This window comes from Nannospalax galili, unplaced genomic scaffold (assembly GCF_000622305.1).
Source record: "Nannospalax galili isolate Female #2095 unplaced genomic scaffold, S.galili_v1.0 scaffold104, whole genome shotgun sequence".
Lineage (NCBI taxonomy): Eukaryota > Metazoa > Chordata > Mammalia > Rodentia > Spalacidae > Nannospalax > Nannospalax galili.
This window is the reverse complement of record NW_008353596.1, coordinates 2,959,958-2,980,225: the sequence shown is the minus strand read 5'-3', so window position 1 is coordinate 2,980,225 and position 20,268 is coordinate 2,959,958. Positions and strand designations below refer to the sequence as shown.

The 20,268-nt window shown below is 48.2% G+C and overlaps 1 protein-coding gene across 1 annotated transcript in view; it reads right to left on the bottom strand.

Moving 5' to 3' along the window:
- The window catches only part of Ergic1 (endoplasmic reticulum-golgi intermediate compartment 1), a 117,129-nt gene that overhangs the window by 27,796 nt on the left and 69,065 nt on the right, over positions 1-20,268 (bottom strand). The window contains exons 4-5 of the mRNA XM_017802640.2: positions 15,573-15,667; positions 8,946-9,070 (exon numbers count right to left, since the gene is read on the bottom strand). Of these exons, the coding sequence (XP_017658129.1) occupies positions 8,946-9,070; positions 15,573-15,667 (220 nt within the window). The remainder of the gene's footprint in view (positions 1-8,945; positions 9,071-15,572; positions 15,668-20,268) is intronic.

Sequence of the window (20,268 nt, the reverse complement as noted above, 5' to 3'; positions counted from 1 at the left end):
ACCAATAGGACTTTCTGGAGCTCTAAACCAAGGTCACACCCACTTAAGTCAGCCCCATCACTCTAGACAGGGAACCCTGAAGGACAAACTGTAGTGGACGAGCTTCTTCCTTTGCCTTGAGGTCCCTGTCTTCTCTCCTCCAAGATCTCTGTACAGATGACCTTAGAGCAGCCTCTGCCCTGGTACCCAGCTTCCCAGCATGCCCTTGCCTCTCCCAACACAGACCCTATGTTTGATCTTGCCACACTCTTCCTTAAACCCTCCAAGGCTTCTTGCCTGTCAGTTTGCTCTTTGAATATGGTTTGCTATGCAAAGATTCACATGCTGGGGATGTGGCCCTCATTGTGGCCAAGAGCAAGTTGGCAGGACCTATTAGACATGGAGCCTTGCTGGTTGGAAGGAGGGAGGAGGGGTCCTTAGGTCACCGAGAGTCACTGATCTCAGAAGGGATTAATATGGTTCTTGTGGGACCTATGATGATTCTTGACAGAAGGTTATAAACAGCAACACTGGCCTATCCTCTCACCAGCTTCCTGTCCCACCATGTAATCCTTGCTGTAGGTGTGCCTGTCACTGTCAAGTGTCCATCACTGTGATACCATCCACTAAGAGGTCCTCACCGGACGTCAACTGACAGGGACACCTGATCCAAAGCTAAATAAATGTCTTCTCTTCATCCATTACTGTCTCAGGTATTTTATTACAGCAATGGAAAAAACAACAGTTGAGTCCATGTGCTCCTGTGGTGTGCTCTGGTCACTGGCCATGCACTCTGCCCCACTCACTCTCTCTGCCTCATTCACATCACTCTTACCTTTGCCATTCCAGTCAGACACACTGGTCTCCCTGTGGCATTGTAAACACTATACAGCACGGTCCCATCTTGGGGCTTTGTGTCTCCCACCTCTTCCTAGAATGTTTCCCCATTAAGCTTTCCCTCATCTTCCCTAGGCCTGTGATCAGATGTTGCTTCTCAGAGAGGCCCTCTGCTCTAGTTTCTTTTCAATTGCTGTGATAAAACACTCTGACCAATACCAACTTGGGAAGGAAAGCGTTTATTTGGCTTACATCTCCTGGGTTCATCACTGAGGGAGCCCAAGGTAGGAGGTAAGGGCAGGAACCTGGAGGCAGGAGCTGGAGCACAGGCCATGGAAGACTTTTGCTTACTGGCATGCTCCTCTGGCCTGTGCTCAACCTGCTTTCTTATACAATACAGGACCACCTGCCCAGGGCTGGCACCACCCACAGTGGGCTGGGCCTTCCCACACCACTCAACAATAAAATGCCCTACAGACATGACCACAGGTCAGTCCAATGGAGGAAATTCCCCAATTGAGGCTCCTTCTACCCAGGTGTGTCAAGTTGACATTAAAGCTATCCAGCACAATTGACCCCTTGTCAACCTGACACACAAACACATCACTATTAAACCACAACCTTTCCATTTCTTGTTCCTAAGATATGATGGTAACAATAACACAACATAAGACAGCACAACCTTAAAAGTCCCACAGTCCTTAAAAATCCAAACACTTAAAAGTCCATAGTCTCTTTCAAAAGTCTCTTAACCATGGGTTCCTGTAAAATCTAAAACAAATACTGTCTTATTTCAAAAGGGAAGACTTGGGGTTACCTAAGCAAAACCTAAGTCCAGCAAAGTAGTTCAAGGTTGGACATTTAGGTTTCACAATCTTCTGGGCTCCAAAGGGTTTTGGCAGCTCCACTTCTCTGACTCTGCCATCCACGGTGCACATATCTTGTCTCGTAGACCCAGGCCAGCTCCATTCCACACCCGCTGCTGCCCTTGGTGGTCGTCCCATGGTCCCGGCATCTCCAAAACACTGGGGTCTCCACTGAAACTGAGGCTACACCTTCACCAATGGCCTCTTCTGGCCTCTTGGGGTGCAAAGCCTCAGATTGTCTCCATGACTCCTTCAATCCTGGGGTCTTCACTGCAACTGAGGCTGCACTTTCACCAACAGCCTTCCTAACCTCTCAGGGTGCAAGCCTCAGCTGCTCTCTGTGACCCCTTCATACTTTCAATACCAGAACCATGCAGGAGACTCTTACACATTACCAAGTCCTGCTTTTGGCTAGAGATGGAGGCTCAGGCCCCCTCTGGACCATAGCTTCTGTGTGCTGACCCTGAGGAAATACTTTCCAGAAGATTTTGCCACAATGATGATGTTGGTCCCTTGTTACTTACTTGTTTCAGCCCCAGTTAACCAGCATCAACTGTCCCAGTAAAACAAAGATTTCACTTCTGTAGTTCTGGTCTCTTCTTAATTACAGCTGATTCTTCAGCCCCAGTTGACCAGAACCCACAGATTTTCAATTCAAGACATCGCACAAACAGCCCTGATAGTCTCCACTTCCCTTTGAAGCTTCACAAGCCAGGCCTCCATTGTCCACAACTCTTTCCATGTAACTGTTCCAAGCTCCACAGCAACAAACTATAAGCCCTCAATGGCTTTTCCAGTCCAACATTCCAAATGCTTCTACAATCCTCCCCAAAATACAAGGTCAGGTCTGTCACAGCAATATCCCATGATATTGGTACCAATTTCTGTCCTAGTTTGTTTCTCCATTGCCATGACAAAATACCCTGACCAATACCAAATTGGGGAGCAAGCCAGTAAGCAGCGTTCTTCCATGGCCTGTGCTCCAGCTTCCAGGTTCCTGCCCTGGGTTCCTACCATGTGGTCCAAGGTAAGCCAAATAAACTCTTTCTTCCCCAAGTTGATATTGGTCAGAGTATTTTGTCACAGCAATGGAGAAACAAACTAGAACACCCTCCCTGTCCACCAGCCCCACTGGCTGTGAAAGCACTGTCCTACTGATCTTAAGCTCTGTCTCCTCCTGATGGAATGGAGACTTTCATTGGCTTTTTTCCCCACTATAGCCCTCAGATCCAGTCCTAATAGGTGCTCAATAAACATTGAATGAACCCAGCACTTGATCCTGACTGAAACCTGGTATTTCCCACAGTAAAGAAAATCAAGATGCACGGCAGTAGAGATACTTGCTAAGGTCTCATGCCAAGAGCTACATTTAGAACTCCTGGTTTTCAAGCCTGTTCCTCCCCAACACAGATGCCTGGATACCATTTACTTCAGCAGCCCTGAGCTGATGGCTATGTGGAACCAGCCCTTTAGAAGGTGTTGTGTTGGGGGAAAAGAACCTAGACCTGAGCCTGACACCCCTCAAGCTGAGCTGAGGGCCTCCACTGGGGTGGAGTAGGGAGATGTGTTCAGGAAGGGTTAAGAATACCCTTGTGCTAAGGCCCTGAAGACAAGTCTGCATTTCTTAGGAAGACAGGAAAAAGCCTTTGATAAGAGGAACCAGAATGGCACGAATAAGCCTGGGGCATGTCTAGGGGATGGGAGAGCTAGAAATACTTAGCCTTGGATAGAAGGGGGTCGGGGCAGAGAGGAGCTGTACGATGCAAAAGGACACAAGAGGGAGGTGATGTCTCCCTGGCCAAAAGCTTAAGTGCCACACTGAAAACCCAGGGCCTATGCAGGGGAGGAAGGGATACGGCTACAGCTTAGCATGTCACCATCCATCAGTGTGCCCTTGTTGGTGTTCTGCTCCAGGCACAGAGCTGAAGGCTGTCAGCAGCAACCTGCCTCTTCAGCAGTTTCATGTGCCATGGGCTATGGTGGAAGAGGGGGCAGTCCAGGGGGGTCTGAGTTGAATGACAGGATGAGAGCGCGTCAAGGTTGCTCTCCAGTGACAGCGCAGCCTGCTTCACAGACCCAGTAACAGTGGCTCTGAGGTCTACACTTGGGCTCATGTCCAGTTGCCACCCTGTGCCTCAGCTGTCCTGTCAGAAAATGGGGGATAATGACCACAAAGGGTTTTGAGACTGGGAAGAATGCCACAGGTTTGTGGGATGAGCACACTTGTCTTTAGGACCCACCGAAAAGGGGCCTTGGAAGAGCAAACGACCTCCTCACAGGTGGGACATGAGAAAAAGCCACTGCATTTAAAAGCAATTTCACACTTCCACTGGTGTTTTCTTTTTTGAAAGCCTGCACAAGGCTGGCGGTGTAGCTCAGTGGGAATGTAGCTCAGGTGCCTATGTCAGTGGTAGAGCGCCTTGCCTCACATGCACAAAGCTTTGGATTGCATCCTAGCATGGGGTGGGGGCTTTACATTATATAGTTAGAACTAAATCCTATGGCTGACACATACTGAAGAAAGAAATCCACAGGGCTGCCAGTGTCCTGTCAGGTTTTCTGGGCAGTGGGCTGGACTATAGGCAACAATAGCCTTGGGTCTATGGTTTCTTCCCCCAGGGTTAAGTGAGCGGCAAAGACCGGCTCCTGAGTACCTACCAACCGCTGCCAGCCCTTTGGGGCCGTGACTCAGTAACCCACTCTGCCCCACACCAAATCTATCACAGGGGGCTGAGTCACGCCAGCACATGCAGAGCTGAAGAGAAGACGACACTTTTAGAGCCTGTGACTTAGGCACCTACGTCAGCGTCTCTGATGGGTTTTAAAAATATATAGCTAGAGCCAACCACCCCCTTCCCTTCTGCCCTTCTCCCAAAAGCTGTGGTGATTAGTGAGGCTACTAGGTGGTCTCAGTCCAGGCTGCTGGGCTGGCAGAGTACCTGCAGGTGAACTCTGGTATCTGGCTGTAGGTTCATTTCTTATAGGGGCCTTGGGACAAGTCTATACCTGAGGATGGGAGACAGGAGGGACAGCTGCTGTCCTTGCCAACACAGCAGACTGTCTCGATTGGTTTCCTTATCTGAGTATCACTGGCTGTCTTAATGGCAGTTCCTCAAAGGCATAAGACCCTAACAAGGGTGAGAGGTGTCTCCACACTCCCAAGGGGTTGGGGCAGAGAGTGGCCCAGGCTGTGACCTGGAACACATGGCCACTCTGGTCAGAGCACGTGTAACATAGGTGCAGGCAGGTCTTGGGGCTCAGGGTGCCTGGGTTCAGTTCCAGCTGTGGCCATGTGCAGGCTACTTAATCCCTAAGCTCCAGTGTCCTTAGGACTCTTATGGAAGGAGCCAGGTAAGAATTCGGTGAGTAGCTGCCATAGTACGGGGGGCTAGATGACCCTTCTATAGACGCCCTGGCCGGCCTTAATCCCCAAGCTCCAGTTTCCTTAGGACTCTTATGGAAGGGGCTAGGTAAGAATTCGGTGAGTAGCTGCCACAGTACAGGGGGCTAGATGACCGTTCTATAGACACTCTGGCCGGGCCGCCGGCCCTCCCTCCCTCCTCCAGCCAGAGAAGCCCCATTTGTTGCATGCTTGCTGTGCACATGCACTGTACAAATATACTTGTACAAGGTGATGGTGACCACAGGCTGACCAGAACAGGGAAAACTGCTCATGGATAAAAAGGCAGGGCAGGGAAGGGTGCCCATGCCTGTCTAGACCCAGCTTTGTTAAGTACTGTATATATTTGATTTGGTCATGCCTGTAATGACATTGGTATTGATATTCCCCACTTTTTTTGGGGGGGGTGGTCTTTTTGAGACAGGGTCTTCTTATAGCCCCTGCTGGCCTGGAACTCACTATGTAGACCAGGCTGGCCTTGAATTCATAGAGATCCACTTGCCTCTGCCGCTTGAGAGCTGGGATTACAGGTATGAGCCACCATGCCTGGCTGATATCCCCACTTTACGGAAGATGAAACTGGCTTAGAAAAACGGAAAGGCTGAATGAATCCTTAGAGAACATCAGAATCAGGAATTTTGAAAGTGAGTTGGTCTGACCCTGAAGGGCAAGTTCTGTTCACCCAGAGCCAGCTGGAAGCCTGCCCATAGAGAGCAGAGGGCAGCCTTGGGTATGTTTGCCAAGAAGTGGGAGGTGTGGTGGCAGGGTTGTCATCTGGGTGCTGGACATGCAGACCAAATAAATGTGGTCTTTTCTTGCTCACTGTGCAAAGCGTACATTTTGAGTACAGATGATCACATCTGACAATTGGGAAGTGAGTGTGTGTACATGTGTGCCTGGTTATCTTCAACTGTCACCATCTGATGCCTTTCCCCACAGCCCCATCACAGGGGAGTTACCCGTTCCCCAACACAGCACTCATTTCATTGTCTGTCTAGGTTATCAAAGTTATACACTGACTGTTTGGAGTATCTACCTGTGTGTTGGGTGTCATCCCACAAGAGACCATGAGTAGCACCAAGTGTAAGAATCATGTTTATCTCTTCATTGCATCCAGTCAGTGCTGAGCACTCAACAGCATGGATATATTAGCAAATTAGTCAATGGTCAGAAGAGGTCTAGAAACCCAAGCTTAAAGGAGGAAAAGCCACTGTCTGAGGGGGATTGTAACAGACAGTGAGTGGGGGGTGGGCAGGAGAGGGAAGTGTTCCCTAAAGGCCCATATCAGTGGAGAAGTACAGTGAGCAGTGGGTCTCCAGGAGAACATTGGCAGAGAGGACAGGAGGCAGAGTAAAGAGCCGGGGTCACTGTGGGTTTATTTGCCCATCTGTGGTGCTGGGCCTGGACTTGCCTTTCCTCCTGCCTCCCCTGCTCCAAGAACAGCCTCTCTTATGGCCTGGATCCCACCTGCTCTTTGTGTTCTCTCCTCTCATCAGTTTTCCCTGGTTGTCTTCTGCCAGAACAGGGCGTGCTCCTTCCCAGTTTCACTTTCGGTCTTGCAGCACCAGCTCTGAGCGTGCACCTTGGCTGAGTGTGTCCCCAAAACTTCATGTGTTGGAAGCATTGCTTCCAGGGTGGTGATATGAAGAGGTGGTGGGACCTCCGTTGCTCTTTGCCTACCCATCTCATGATATAACCTTATTTTTCTGTTACACATGTTCCCACCACTGTGGTGGCATCTGCCATGAGGCCCTCACCAGAGCCAACCAATACCTGTTCATGCCCCTGAACTGCCAGAACTATGAACTAAGTAAAACTCTTCTCTTTATAAAGTGCCCAGTCCTGGGTATTTCGTTACAGCAACAGAAAACTAACACAATACCCTTCTCTAGATTCCAAGGCCTGCCCAGCCCTTTTTTCCTCCTGTCTGACCATTCTTACTTCCTGTCACCCCCTCACTTCTCAGTGGGGGGTCCCACAGAAACCAGTTCTCAAACTGTATTTCTTTCACAACTTTAAGTTCTTAATAGGTTTGGTTCCATAGACAACCCCTTGCCAGCATTAGGAGGCCTGTGTTTTAAATGCTTAAAAAATTTTAAAATATATTCCGATGGGCATGGTGGTGCACACCTTTAATCTCAGTACTCGGGAGGCAGAGGCAAGCGAATCTGTGAGTTCAAGGCCAGCCTGGTCTACATAATGAATTCCAGGCCAGCTGAGGCTATAGGGAGACCCTGTCTCAAAAAGAAAAAAAAAAAATTAAATATTCCAAATATATAGGACTTACGAAGGAAAATTCTATTTAAATGATAAAAAAAAAACATTAGAAAATGCTTTTTTAGCCATGCGTCATTACAAGACCCAGGTAGGCCAAACAGTTGCTGTAATTCTCAAAGTGGTGACGTCTTTACAGTATCCTGAAATTCTTTACAACTGTAATGTGGTGTGACTATCAGCAATTTCTCCTAATAAAGTCATGGGCACTGCCCACAGTACTTTGGTTTATTGATTATATTGACTGCAGAAGGAAATGCTAAATTAGATTTTGCTAAATTAGAGCTTAGCAAAAACAAAGATGTAATTTAATCCACTTTCTTTGGGGGGGGTGTGCCAGGTAAATCTGCACTCCTTAGGGGTGTTAGTGCACCCCAAGTTTTTAGAGCAAAGTGCTACATCCTCTGCCTAGGTGATCTTGGAACCCTCAGATTTTGATGGCATGAGTCTCAGGAAGACTTCAGGAGGTCAGAGGTGGAGCCCCAAGTTCTGCCTTCCTGACACCCCCCGAGGCACTGCTGCTGCTGCTGTTGGGGGTTCCTACTCTGAGTAGCCCCAACCTAAAGCTACGACTTCCCACATCATCTGTTCACTGTGGACTCCCACAGCAATGGCTGCTACCCAGAATTCTCTCCTTGAGCTCCAGAAACATGCCTCCAACTTCCAACTTGACATTTCTCTGGAGATACTTGCTGGGAACAGCAGATGTACCAGAACTAAAGGATTGATTCCCAGTCCCCTCCCAAAGAATCCCTCCTTCTCAAGCTTCCACATTTGCAAAACAAACTATCAAGGCAGAAAGGCAACAGGGTCTTTGGGTGTATGTGTGCCCTCACCTCCCAACACCAATTCATAGTTAAATCCTGTCGACTCGGTACTGTACCCTCAACCTGACCACTGTCCCCAACTCTACAACCACTGTCTTTCACTTCCACTCTTGACCTCCTATAGTCTGTCCCCATAGTTCTGACGAGGACTTTGTATACTGGGCTGACAGCATAATGTATGGTAATGATGGAGAGGTCCCGGCTGGCTAATTCCACTGGAACATAAGCTCTATCAACCCCAGAACCTGACCCATCTGTTCATTGTGCTGCCAGAGCTTACTCCTGACCTTGAACATACAAGGTGTGAATGGTGTATGTTCACTCATTTACCCCACATAAGCTTTGTGACATGAATGGCGCCACTGTAGCATTATTACCATCATAGCCTCAGCCTCAGGATCACAAATCCTAAAGGTCTTTTCAACACTCTTAGTGTCCTCCACTCAGGAGAGGAGCAGCCACCACTCCCTGCCCAACCCCCACCCCTTTTTTTTAAAGACAGCGTCTTGCTATGTAGCCCTGGCTGGTCTCGAACTCACAGGGGTCCACCTGCCTCTGGGAGTGCTGGGATTAAAGGCTTCCACCACTATACCTGGCTTAGGAGCTGTCCTTTCTGAACCTGCCACAGGGGCTTGAAACTCGAGGGAGTCCTAAACTCACCGAGTCTCAGGCAAGCAAGTACTGATTCTCAGCTTGCCAGGGGTTCTGTTGGGATCAGTCAGGGTGGAGAGGAGGGAAAGGGCCCACAAAAGGTCTCCATACCTTGTTGATGCTGAACTGGCCCTCAAAGCGGCAGCCTGCCCCATTGTTCAGAGGGATCTTCATGGAGTTGTCGATGTGGCCCACTTCATGCCTGCCCATTTCATCCTGAATGTCAAGCCCAACCACTGTGGGAGCCAAAGAGAGGAGTCACTCACACCCTACAGAGTGGGGACAGCCCACCTCCCCAGAAGTACCATTTCACCCTCCATAGACACACTGCCTGGGGAGCTCAAAATCACACAGGAAGCCAGCCAGCACAGGAAGAAGTGGCTGTTTGGCTAAGTAGTACCCAAAACATCATTCATCCAGAAAAGTCACAGCGCCCCTGCCACTGCCTGAGGCTGGAGAACAGAGGAAGTCAGGAAGAAGCAGTGGCTGATGGAGTCAAGGGGCCAAGATGCAGGGAGCAGGGTGACTGCTAACGCAAGGTCCAAGGGACGCTGTGGACAGAGGGGAAAGGCCATGGAGGTCAGCCACTCTGGAACCTAGCTTTGCCTTTCACCAGAGTGACCGTGGCTCAGGTACTCACTAACTTCAGTGGCTCAGTTTATCCCTGGGAAAAAGTGAGGTGATAAAAAAATTGAACTTTCAATAGAAGGTTATGTGGCTCAGTTAACAGATGTGGAAAATGCTTAGAGCAGGGTCTGACGGCAGCAGGCGGGAAGTGCTTCATCAGTGCCAGCTCTCACTAAACCTCACACTCTACGGGTCACCAAGTGAACAGGTTCAGGCACTCATTCATTCTTCATTTATCTCTCATTCATTCACACCTTCCTATACCCTGGGGAAGCACTGGGGAGGCACCAAGGAATGAGTCAGGCTTCTCTTTCCACAGGAGCAGTGCATTTGCTAGGTTTCTCAGCACACAGTGCTGGCTGACCCTGACTTCAACCTGGATCGGCTGCCTCACTGTGCCTCAGCTTCGGCATCTGTACAATGGGCAGGCCACTCTACTGTGATCCCTGAGATGGTCCAAGTCTGAGTAAGGAGAAGCTCCTGTGCACCACAGGAACACAGCCAGCTCTCTGGCAGACAGACCACAGAGGAAGCTGCTATACAGAGGAAGGGTAGCTGCAAGTTATTTTTAAAGACAGCCAGGGATAATCAAGTACAATCGTGTTCCTCAATTGGCATCAGAAAGTATGAGCCAGCCAGCAGAGAAGGGCACATGATATGGTCGTCACAGATGATACTCTGTAAGCTGAAGGCTAAAGAAACACAAACAGTCCCTTGCCTGACTCAGCAGTTCCACCTGAGCCCAGTCTACACACACGCTCGTGACCAGACATGTGCACAAGGCCACTTCTGAAACTGTGACAGTAAGAAGCAACCCAAGGGCTGGAGAGATGGCTCAGCGGTTAAGCGCACTGGATGCTCTTGCAGAGGACTTGGGTTGGAATCCCAGTACCCACATGGCAGCTAACCACTGTCCTAACTCCCATCCCAGGGGATCTGACATCCTCTTCTGACCTCCACAGGCATTGCATGACATGGGTGCACTTACATACATGCAGGCAATACACTCATACACATAAAATAAAAATAGTAAAATATTGAAAAAGGAGAAGCAACCCAAGTGTCAAAATGATGATGGCCAGGAGATCAGCTGCCCTCTGTGATGTGGGGCAGCAGGTACAGAGAAGGCACTGAACAGTGTGCATGGAGAGGAGGCTCCGAGCAGGGAAGCAGCCGCCCCTGGGTCCCAGAGCTAGCTACCTCACCTCTCCACACCTCCATTTCTTCCTCTATCACAGGCGCACTGTGACAACTTAAGAAACTTTTAAAAAACTGATTATTTTATATGTATGAGTGTTTTGAATACATGTCTGTAAGTGTACCACATACAGGCAGTGCCCTCAGAGGGCAGAAGAGGGTGTTGGGTTCCCTGGAACTGGAGTTACAGACAGTTGTTTGCTACCATGTGGATCCTGGGAACTGAACCCAGGTTCTCTGCAAGAGCAGCCAGTGCTCTTAACTGCTGAGCCAACTCTCCAGCCCCTAAGACTTAAGAAACTTAAAAGAGCACTTACTTTATGTTGGACACTTGGCTCAATAGCTTTGTATAAGAACATAGCACCTGAACGATACTGTGGGAAAGATGATGTCATTGGCACCCAGCCAACATCAAGGGAAACCGAGGCACAAAGCTCACAACTAAGAAGCAACAAAGCTTGGACTGGAATTGGTGTCTTGCTCTAAGCCTACCTCCTTTAGGCAATCTGCTAGGACATGGTACATTGTACTAAGTTAACGCAGCCAAATGATTCAGTACAAGTCTGGCTGGAGAAATGGTCAGTTATTATTTTACTAATAGTATGAGTAATTTAAGAACAGCTCAAAAATATTAAGCAGGGGAAAAACAAACCACAAAAGTCCTACATTGCCATAGTGTAGGGTTCAAGTTATCTAAAAAGAGAAAAAGAAACTAAATGTGACACATGTCCTGTGTACACATGAGGGATTTGTTGTTCAACATCCCTGGGATGCCAAGCCTCCTATAAGAGTATTTACATCAAACAAGGGTATCTTTCCATATATGTTACATCATCTCTGGGTTATTCATACAGCTCAATAAATGCAAATGTTGTGTAAACAGCTATCATTCTTTGGAGTTCAAGTCCCTCCAAAGGCCCACACCATGGAAGTGTGGTCCCCAGCCTGAGGTGCTACAGGGAGGCAGTGAACTTTTAAGAGTGGGGCCTAGTAGGTCCTAACTGTTATAGGCTCTACCTTTGTAGGGGACAGTAAAATTGCCACCCTCTGCTTTCTCTCCTCTGCTTTCTTGACTTGAGATGAACAGATTTGCCCACCCCAGGTTCCCACCATGAGGCACAACCACAGTCTGAAACTTCCCATGCTGAGCCACTGCAAACCTTTTCTCTTCATATGCTGATTGTCTTAGGCATTTTAGACTAACTAATACCAGCACGTCTACTTTCTACGCTGTATTGTTTAGGAAATAATGGTAAGGCAGGAAAGTCTGTACATGTTCAGTACAGATGCAATTATATCTTTTCTGAATTCTTTCAACTTGAGGGTGGTTGAATCTCTGGGTATGAAACTGCAGATATGGAGGGCTTGACTGTATGTTTACAGACACATAGGAAGGGAGGGAAAAGAGCCCTCCACAGCCAGCACAGGGTACTCAGGATGATGACATGCCAGGGGCAACAAAAGGAAACATAAGGGGTACTTTTGTGTTTTTAAAAACATGTATTATAGCTAGGCGCCATGGCTTGCGCCTTTAATCACAGCCCTCAGGAAGCAGAGGCAGGTGGATCTCTGCGAGATCGAGGCTACCCTGGTTCACATTGTGACTTCCAGGTCAGGTGTGACAAGAGAGACCCTGTTGAAAAACAACCAACAAAAAGATAAAAATACATACTTAATACATACTAAATAATACTTAATACTAAATACATACTTAAATAAAATATAAATATATAAAATATTATATAAAATTGTTTTTCCTTCTCCCTCTGTATTGAGGATCTAACTCAAAGCATCTTACATGCTAAGTAAACACTTTACCACTGAGTTATATTTCTGTATTTTAAAGGTCTATCTTGAAAAAATTCTTCTATTAGTTGTATGCTGAAGAACAATGTGATTAAGACTAGAGAGATGGCTTAGCAGTGAAGAGCTTGTACTGCTCTTGTAGAGGGCCCCAGTTCAGTTCCCAACACCAATGTCAGGCAGCTTATAACTTCCTGTTAACTCCAGCTCCAGGGGATCTGATGCCCTCTTCCAGACTTAGTGGGCACTTGTTCTCACAAGTATATATACCCGCCTGCCCACATATACATAATTAAAAATAAAATAAGTCTTTAAAAAAGAAGACTGTGGGGCTGGAGAGATGGCTCAGCAGTTACGAGCACTGGCTGCTCTTATAGAGGACCCAGGTTCAATTTGTAGCACCCACATTGTGGCTAACAATTGTCTGTAACTCTAGTTCCAGGGGATCTGACGCTGGCCATCTTCTGACCTCTGTGGGTATTGCATGACACAAGTGTACTTATATATATGCAGGCAATACACTCATACACATAAAATAAAAATAATAAAAAAAATATTTTTAAAAAAGAATGTTATCAGCCGGGTGTGGTGGTGCACGCCTTTAGTGCCAGCACTCAGGAGGCAGAGGCGGGCAGATCTGTGTGCGATAAGAGGCCAGCCTGGTCTACATAGCAAGTTCCAGGTTAGCTGAGGCTACAGGGAGACCCTGTCTCAACAACAATAACAACAAAAAGACCCCCCTCCAAAAATAAAAGAATGTTATCATAAAAGCAATCCAGGGCCATAATATAATATAATGCTAGGTAAGTGCTCTATAGCTGAGTTGCCCATCCTCAGCTTAAGAATATTCTTTCTGGGGGGGCTGAAGAGATGGCTGCGTGGTTAAGAGCACTGGCTCCTCTTGCAGAGGAGGGTTTGAGTCCCAGCACCCACATGGTGGCTAACAACTGTTGGTAACTCCAGCTCCAGGGGATCCTATACCCTCTTCTCCATGGGCATTGCATGACACAGGAGCACTTACATCATGCAGGCAATATACTCATACACATAAAATAAAAATAATAAATGACATATTTAAAAAAGAATACTCCTTCTGAAAGCAGGGCATGAGATGACAGTGGCAGCATGACTTCAGCCATGTTCAGAATGCACAAGAGAGAAGCCAAATTGAGCAGAATGATGTCACGGTAGCCATAGACCTGTCATCAGGTAGTGGAATTACGGGTGATTTCCTTGCTCTGCTTCTCTGGATTTTCCAGAGACACAATGACGAGCATACAATTTTATGTATGAAGCTTCTGAAAGTCTTTTATGTGTGTCTGGGCGGGGGGAGGGGCGGTTATTGGAACCAGGACCTGGAGGTTGCTGTGCAAGCACTCTGCCTTTGAAACAAAATCCACCATCCTGGGCTGCAGTGGGTTCAAGTCACATAGGGTCCATGGGGAGCAGAGAAGAGGGGATGGCATAGCCAGTGAGCAAGAAGGACGCCTGGCCCATCCTAAGTCGCTGCCTGGATCTGAGACGGAACCTAGAGCCCTCCGGCCCCTGCTCTGCTGATCCTGGTCCTGTGGCCTGACTAAGAATTTCCTTGTTTTAGAGATACAACCGACTCCTGAAGGAGAAAGCTGCCAGATGAGCTAATTTCCTAAGAAGAAGAGAAAAAAATTAAAAAGTAAAAATAAATAAAGCTGACCTATTTCAACAGGTTCTCTGGCCTTGGGCCACTGTGAATTCAAACCTGTGATGTCACTCTCACCAAAAGCAGGAACAGGGCTGAATGTCTCCCTGTGTCTGTCTAGAGGCCCACCCAAAGTTATGCCCTTTACTGTGGTCCTAAACCAGGTCCTGTGATTGGAAGGGAGGGCTGGGAAGAGGCTGAGGAGGTTACATCAGCCTATAGGCCTGGTGGGGCTGAGGGAGGGTTAGAACCCGAGTCCAAGAGAAGATAGCCCATCACCAGTCAGGAAAGGGACCATCTCTCTCTTTTTTTTTTTTTTTTTTTTTTGTCTTTTTGAGACAGGGCTGTAGCCCCAGCTTTCCTAGAACTTGCTATGTAGACCAGGCTGGCCTCGAACTCACAAAGATCCTCCTGCCTCTGCCTCCCAAGTGCTGGGATTAACGGCGTGAGCTACCACGCCCAGCGGAAGGGACCATCTTATCAAATCCTTTGGCAGTGGGGTAAGGGGTAAGTGGGGGTAAGAAACTAAGGTCACCTTAGCCAAGGCCAGTCTGAGCAAAGCAGGAGGAACCTGACTCCAAATTGGACTTAATCATTGAGTTTGACAGAAATAATTTAGTCTTTATCCCCCCCCCCCCCCCCCCCCGTTTAATCCCAATACTTTGAAGGCAGAGGCAGGATATCTGTGAGTTTGAGGCCAGCTTGGTCTACATAGTAAGTACCAGGTCATCCAGGGCTGCATATTGAGACCATGTCTCAAAAAAACAAAACAAATCAAAACAGAAAACAGATCTGAGGTCAAAAGGAAGATGCCAGAGCCTTGTTTTTCCTGATGGTACCTCACTGAGCTTCTGTAGGTATCAGCTGCTCAGACCAGGACTCTGTCTATTAGGAATCTCATGTGACTCCCATGTGAACTACCCTGTGGCCATCAGCCACTGGTATGGATAGTGGCAGCCCTGTCCCACTGCTACCAGGTAGCTTGGCCCTACAGTGCCACCGTAGTCCACAGACCAGACTTCAGCTGCATACACATCTGGGCTTCTCCCCTTGCACAGCCTTGCACAGCCCAGTGCCCCACTCCTCCCTTCCTCTCTCATAGCTTCCTTCTTTCCACAAGCAAGCCACTTGCTCAAGAATATTAAGCTTTGTTCTAAGAAACAGACAGGAAAGACTCCACTGCCCTGTGCCACCTGCACCAATATGGCTGCTCAGCAGAGGCCCACAAAAAAATTCCTATCTTTCATCTCAGAAAATTTCCAACTACCTGCTCAATTATAGTCTCCTTCCCCCCAAAAGTCAGGGCTGTCATAAGGTGCATGCTGTTTGCAGCTGGCCATGTGTGCTTAGCTCGCCCTGGACAGCTCAACATGCCTGCAGACAGATCACCCATACGGTGGGAGCTAGAAAAGAGGGCTATTTGGAATACTCACATTCGCAGTGCAAATTGGGTAAACTGATGTTCAGACTGACGTCAATTTTGCCTCCGCTGTCCTTGTCTGGGTCATCAACGTAGAGCTCATTCACACTGAGAGAGAGACAAGTACATAAGCTTTTACTGAGATGGAACAGGACCAAATGGCTGTGCTAATTTCCTGGGGCTGCGCTAATAAATTGTGACAGTGATTTAAGCAGCTACAGCTCGTCTCATACTTACACAGCACTTTGCTCTACCTCCTGCACCCTCATGCAGGAATTCCTGTGATTTTATCTAGCCTGTCTGGCTGATTGGGGATGGCTGTCATCTCCAGATCCTTCATGTAATCCCACCTGTAATGTTCTCCCCTGCACAGACACAGGCTGAGGAGGCAGAGATTGGAGCAACTGGATCATTACTCTATAGCCACAGTTAGGAGGTGGGTGGCTCCAGACAGACCATATCATCTTGCTGCCAGGGACAGCGGCAACGCACATTTATTCAATAAACAGTTTTGGGGTATCTACTACCTGTCAGGTACCAGAAATGGTGTCAAACTAAGCATAGTCTCTGTTTCCATCAAGATCACAGACAGGACCAGACATCGCTCACCTCCTAAATAAATATGCTGCCACCAGCTATGATTAGTGCTTTGACAGAAAACTGCAGAGTGCCTGGAGGGGCAACTGTCCTCCAGGAAGCTGCTCTGAGAGGATGAAAAGGCATGGACTCAGCAGCAGGAGGAAGATGTGTAGAGGGCCTGGGCCAACTTGGGAATGAATAAGGTTCATCATGGTAGGTGTGGCACGAGAGAAAAGAACATGGTATGTGACATAGCTGGGATGTAGGCAGGGCCAGCTCAGGCATCTGACTTGTTTAATAAAGTCATGTGGTCAGTCTTACACCTCAGCAGGCTGGAGGACTCGAGGGTCTATCCTGTGTCAGGGAAACCAGATGGTAGGTTCTCCTGAATATCCTGATCTCTGAACAGTGGTTCAGAAATCATGGCAACCTGGAGCAGGCCTGGAGGGGGGCAAAGGCAGGATACAGGTGGTGCTTACTGATGGCAAATGGGGCTGGGCTGAGGATGACCCCAACCCCATTTCTTTTTGGATCTATTTACTGAGCCAGGGGCCTTGCTAGTGGAGCAGAAGTAGTGGGGAGGGAGAGGCATTGAGCTTAAAGTACAGATGCCCAGGTAATTCCCCATGGGGAGGGGAACTCCAATCTCTAAGCCTGGCCTCATGGGCTGCTGAAGGACACAGGGCTGGGGAAGGTAGGCTGTGGCTACACTAAACACTCATCAGAATGGGGATCAGGGAGATACTAGCCAACAGATATGAAGTTACAGGCAGACAGACATTCTGGTGTCCTACCACAAAGGCAAGGTAACTATATTGATGACAATATATTATGTATTTCAAATTAGATAAAAGACAAAATTTTAAATGTTCTTTCCACAAAGAAATGGTAAAATATTTAAGGTAACAGACGTACCAACTAGATGAACTGATAGTTCCAGAAGGTTTCAAAATATCACCTTGTACCCCATCTTGCCAATTAAAAATAAAACTTTAAAACACCCCACATGTGTTAGGTACCTTGGAGATGACAGCTGAACATAATCTGTACTACATACAGGAAGACTCTCTACACAGTTAAACTTTAAGAGAGCCCTGTGAATAGCTGTCTTGTTGGGAAAGATCATAGCAGGCCCAACAGGGGAATGTGGTTTTTATTAAGACCCCATCTAGTTCCATAGTGCTCAGTGAATAAGAACTGTGGCTCAAGAACACAGTTCATTTCTTTGTAGAAATCAAATATATTCCTGGGGATGTGGCAGCCACAGATTTGGCCTGCTCTTCAGGCTGCAAAACACCCAGCCCACTATGCTGGGTAAGCAGGAGCGGGGGTATCCCTAATCAAGTTCAAATAGATGGATTCATGCCATCCTATCCTCTCCTGTGTGATGTCCTCATTCCTATTTTCAAATCAGAAAACCAGGGTTCAGAGTAGAGGTGTTCCATCACCAAGACCACACAGCAGGAAATAGCTGAGTTAGACTCTCAAAGTCTGCCTTTGCTTGAGCCCCAAGACTTCTGGGGCTCCCAGTGCCTTCCTCTCTTTCTCCTCAGTATCTAGGCCTCAAAGGTGAGAGAGAACACAGGATGTGGAGGCAGCCAGGGGCTTGTCCCAAGCAGAGCTCAGAGTAATAAAGGTATTGCACAGAACCAGTGGACAAGGAGCAAATGGGCCATAGGAGGTTCAGCCAGAAGATTCATTTCTGCTCAGGCAGATTAAAACACCCTCTGTTCCCTTCAGTACCTATATCTACCTTAGCCTCAATTTGCACTCCAGAAAATTGTTGAGTAAGGAAACATCTGTGTGATTACCAAACAGTAGCTGAGGGAGAGGGCTTCCCTTCCCAGGGACTGCTCCTTGAGGCACTCACCTTTCCTACCTGGCAAGGCTGGTCCTTTGGGGATTGCTGAGGGATTATTGGATGAAGTCATCCCTGGCAATCCTGGGAGTGACCTCAGCAGTGAGGCAAATCCCAGGTGTGGCCCAGGTGCACTCACGGGGTCCCCAGGAGGCTTCTCCCAGGCATGGATCCCTGTTTCCTAGTCAAAAGAACTGGAGTGGCCCAGGCTGACAGGCCCACTCTGCACAAAGGGGCTGAGGTGCCAGCAGGGAGGGTAAATGCATGGCCTGTAGCAGTGGGCCAGTGGTTATGTAAGGCCAGAACTGGCCACTCCAGGCTGCTTCCTGGAGGCCCTGACTGTGGGATGGATATGATTCAATCACCTGAGCCACCAACCGATGAGGTCAGCACACGGCTGCCTTCCACGTCCAAGGCAAATGTTCCAGGCCCACTGGTTTCCTGCTATCTCAGGTGCAAACCCTCCTACACTACCCATGCCAGGGCTAACTGGCTCCACCAGCTGGGGCTGAATTGGTTTTTAAAGCCAATGGGCTGCCACAAACCAGCCCACCTCGAAGAAAATAAATGCTTTTTGTGGATTAACTGCAGCTTGGGGAATCTAGTCTGATACCCCATAACCAGCACTGGTGGTGAGAAGGCCTAGAGGGGTTGGCAGACTGATAGACAGATGTGGGCACACACCCCCACCCCCACCTGTCACTTAGAAGCTGAGTTGTCTGGGACAGTTTGCTTCATTTCTGAACCTTAGTTTCCTCATCAGAACTGGAAAAGCTCTGGGTGAAGCCAAGAGAATGGGGTGGGAGGGGAGCACTGACTGGGAGGGGCACAAAGGAACCTTCTAGATTGCAGAAATGTATATGGCTTGATTGAAAGGATGGCTACATGGGTGATAACTCGCTGACCCTTCCTTTCAGATGTGCATTTGCTGTAAGTCACACAAGCTTTACTAAAAAGAAAACAGAGGCAAGGAAGGAGGAGAAAGGAGACAGGCAGGAATTCCTAACACGTCTTAGGGCTACTGGAGCACTGGTTCAAGCTGGGGGGCAGATTGTGTATGTGTACTTATACATAAGTTGGCAGGGTTCACCACCTGGCTATAGTACCTTCTGGTTGATTGACCTTGGATACAGAGCTTTGACTCCAAGAGCTTCGGTTTCCTTAGAAGGACGGTTGATTCTCCCTGTAAGCTTTTCATCCTTGGGTTCAACCAACTGCAGATCTAAATTTTTCAAAACTAGAAACTTGAGTCGGTATTGGACAGGTGCAGACTTATTTGTTCCTTAGACAATACAGAACCATAACTATGTGCACAGCATGCACGTGTGTGGAATAGTGTAAATCATCTGGTGTGTAGGATACATGTGAACACCACACTGTTCTATATAAGGGATTGGAGCATGATTCTATATGTATCAATAATGGGGTCCCAGCACCCCCCTAGTGATTCTATATCAATCATGGGGCTGCTGAGAAGGTGAGAACCGTGCATGGTCTTAGTACATACTCAGTGCTCAATCTCTAGCCACTGTCTTTATCATTAACATCGATGTTAATGAGCTAAAAATAACAGGGGCACCAAGAGTCTCCAGGGAAAAGTGTCATGGTGTGGACCAAATATGTTATGCATGTAAAGGGCTTAGCATAGCTTTGTCTGGTGTATTCTGGGCCCCCCTAAAAACTAGGAGATGCCCCAGTTCTAAGACCCTGGCCCACATCAGGGACAGAGGCATCTCCTATAACACAGCAAGCTAGACAAGGTTACTATGCCTTCAGCGAGGACAAATGACTGGTGCAGATCACACAGGCAGGAGAGGCAGAGGAGGTAGCAACCATGGGACTCAGTGCCTTGCCTTTCCCATTGTGTTACACTGTCTGAAGGGGACAGAGATCCCTGGAAAGCAGGATATGTGGTTCTCAGGGAGATGTGTGATGCAGGGGTTACCACCTTTTCTGATGATCTTCGGATGTGCCCCAGGGCCTATGGGGTATGGAGATGCTTGGGTCCACCGGCTTTCTGCCCCGTAAACCTCCCTCTATCACCTCCACCTCCACTTGCCTAACTACCTGCTAGGATGAGGACCCTTGAGCATCTTTCATGGAATGAACATGAATGGAGTGGGTGGGGACGGGGACGGGAGAGAAAGAGAGAGAGAGAGAGAGAGAGAGAGAGAGAGAGAGAGAGAGAGAGAGAGAGAGAGAGAGAGAGGGGCGGGCACACAGAAGAGGGAGGGGGAGGGGGTGTGTGCGCGGGGGGGGGGGGGGGGCACAC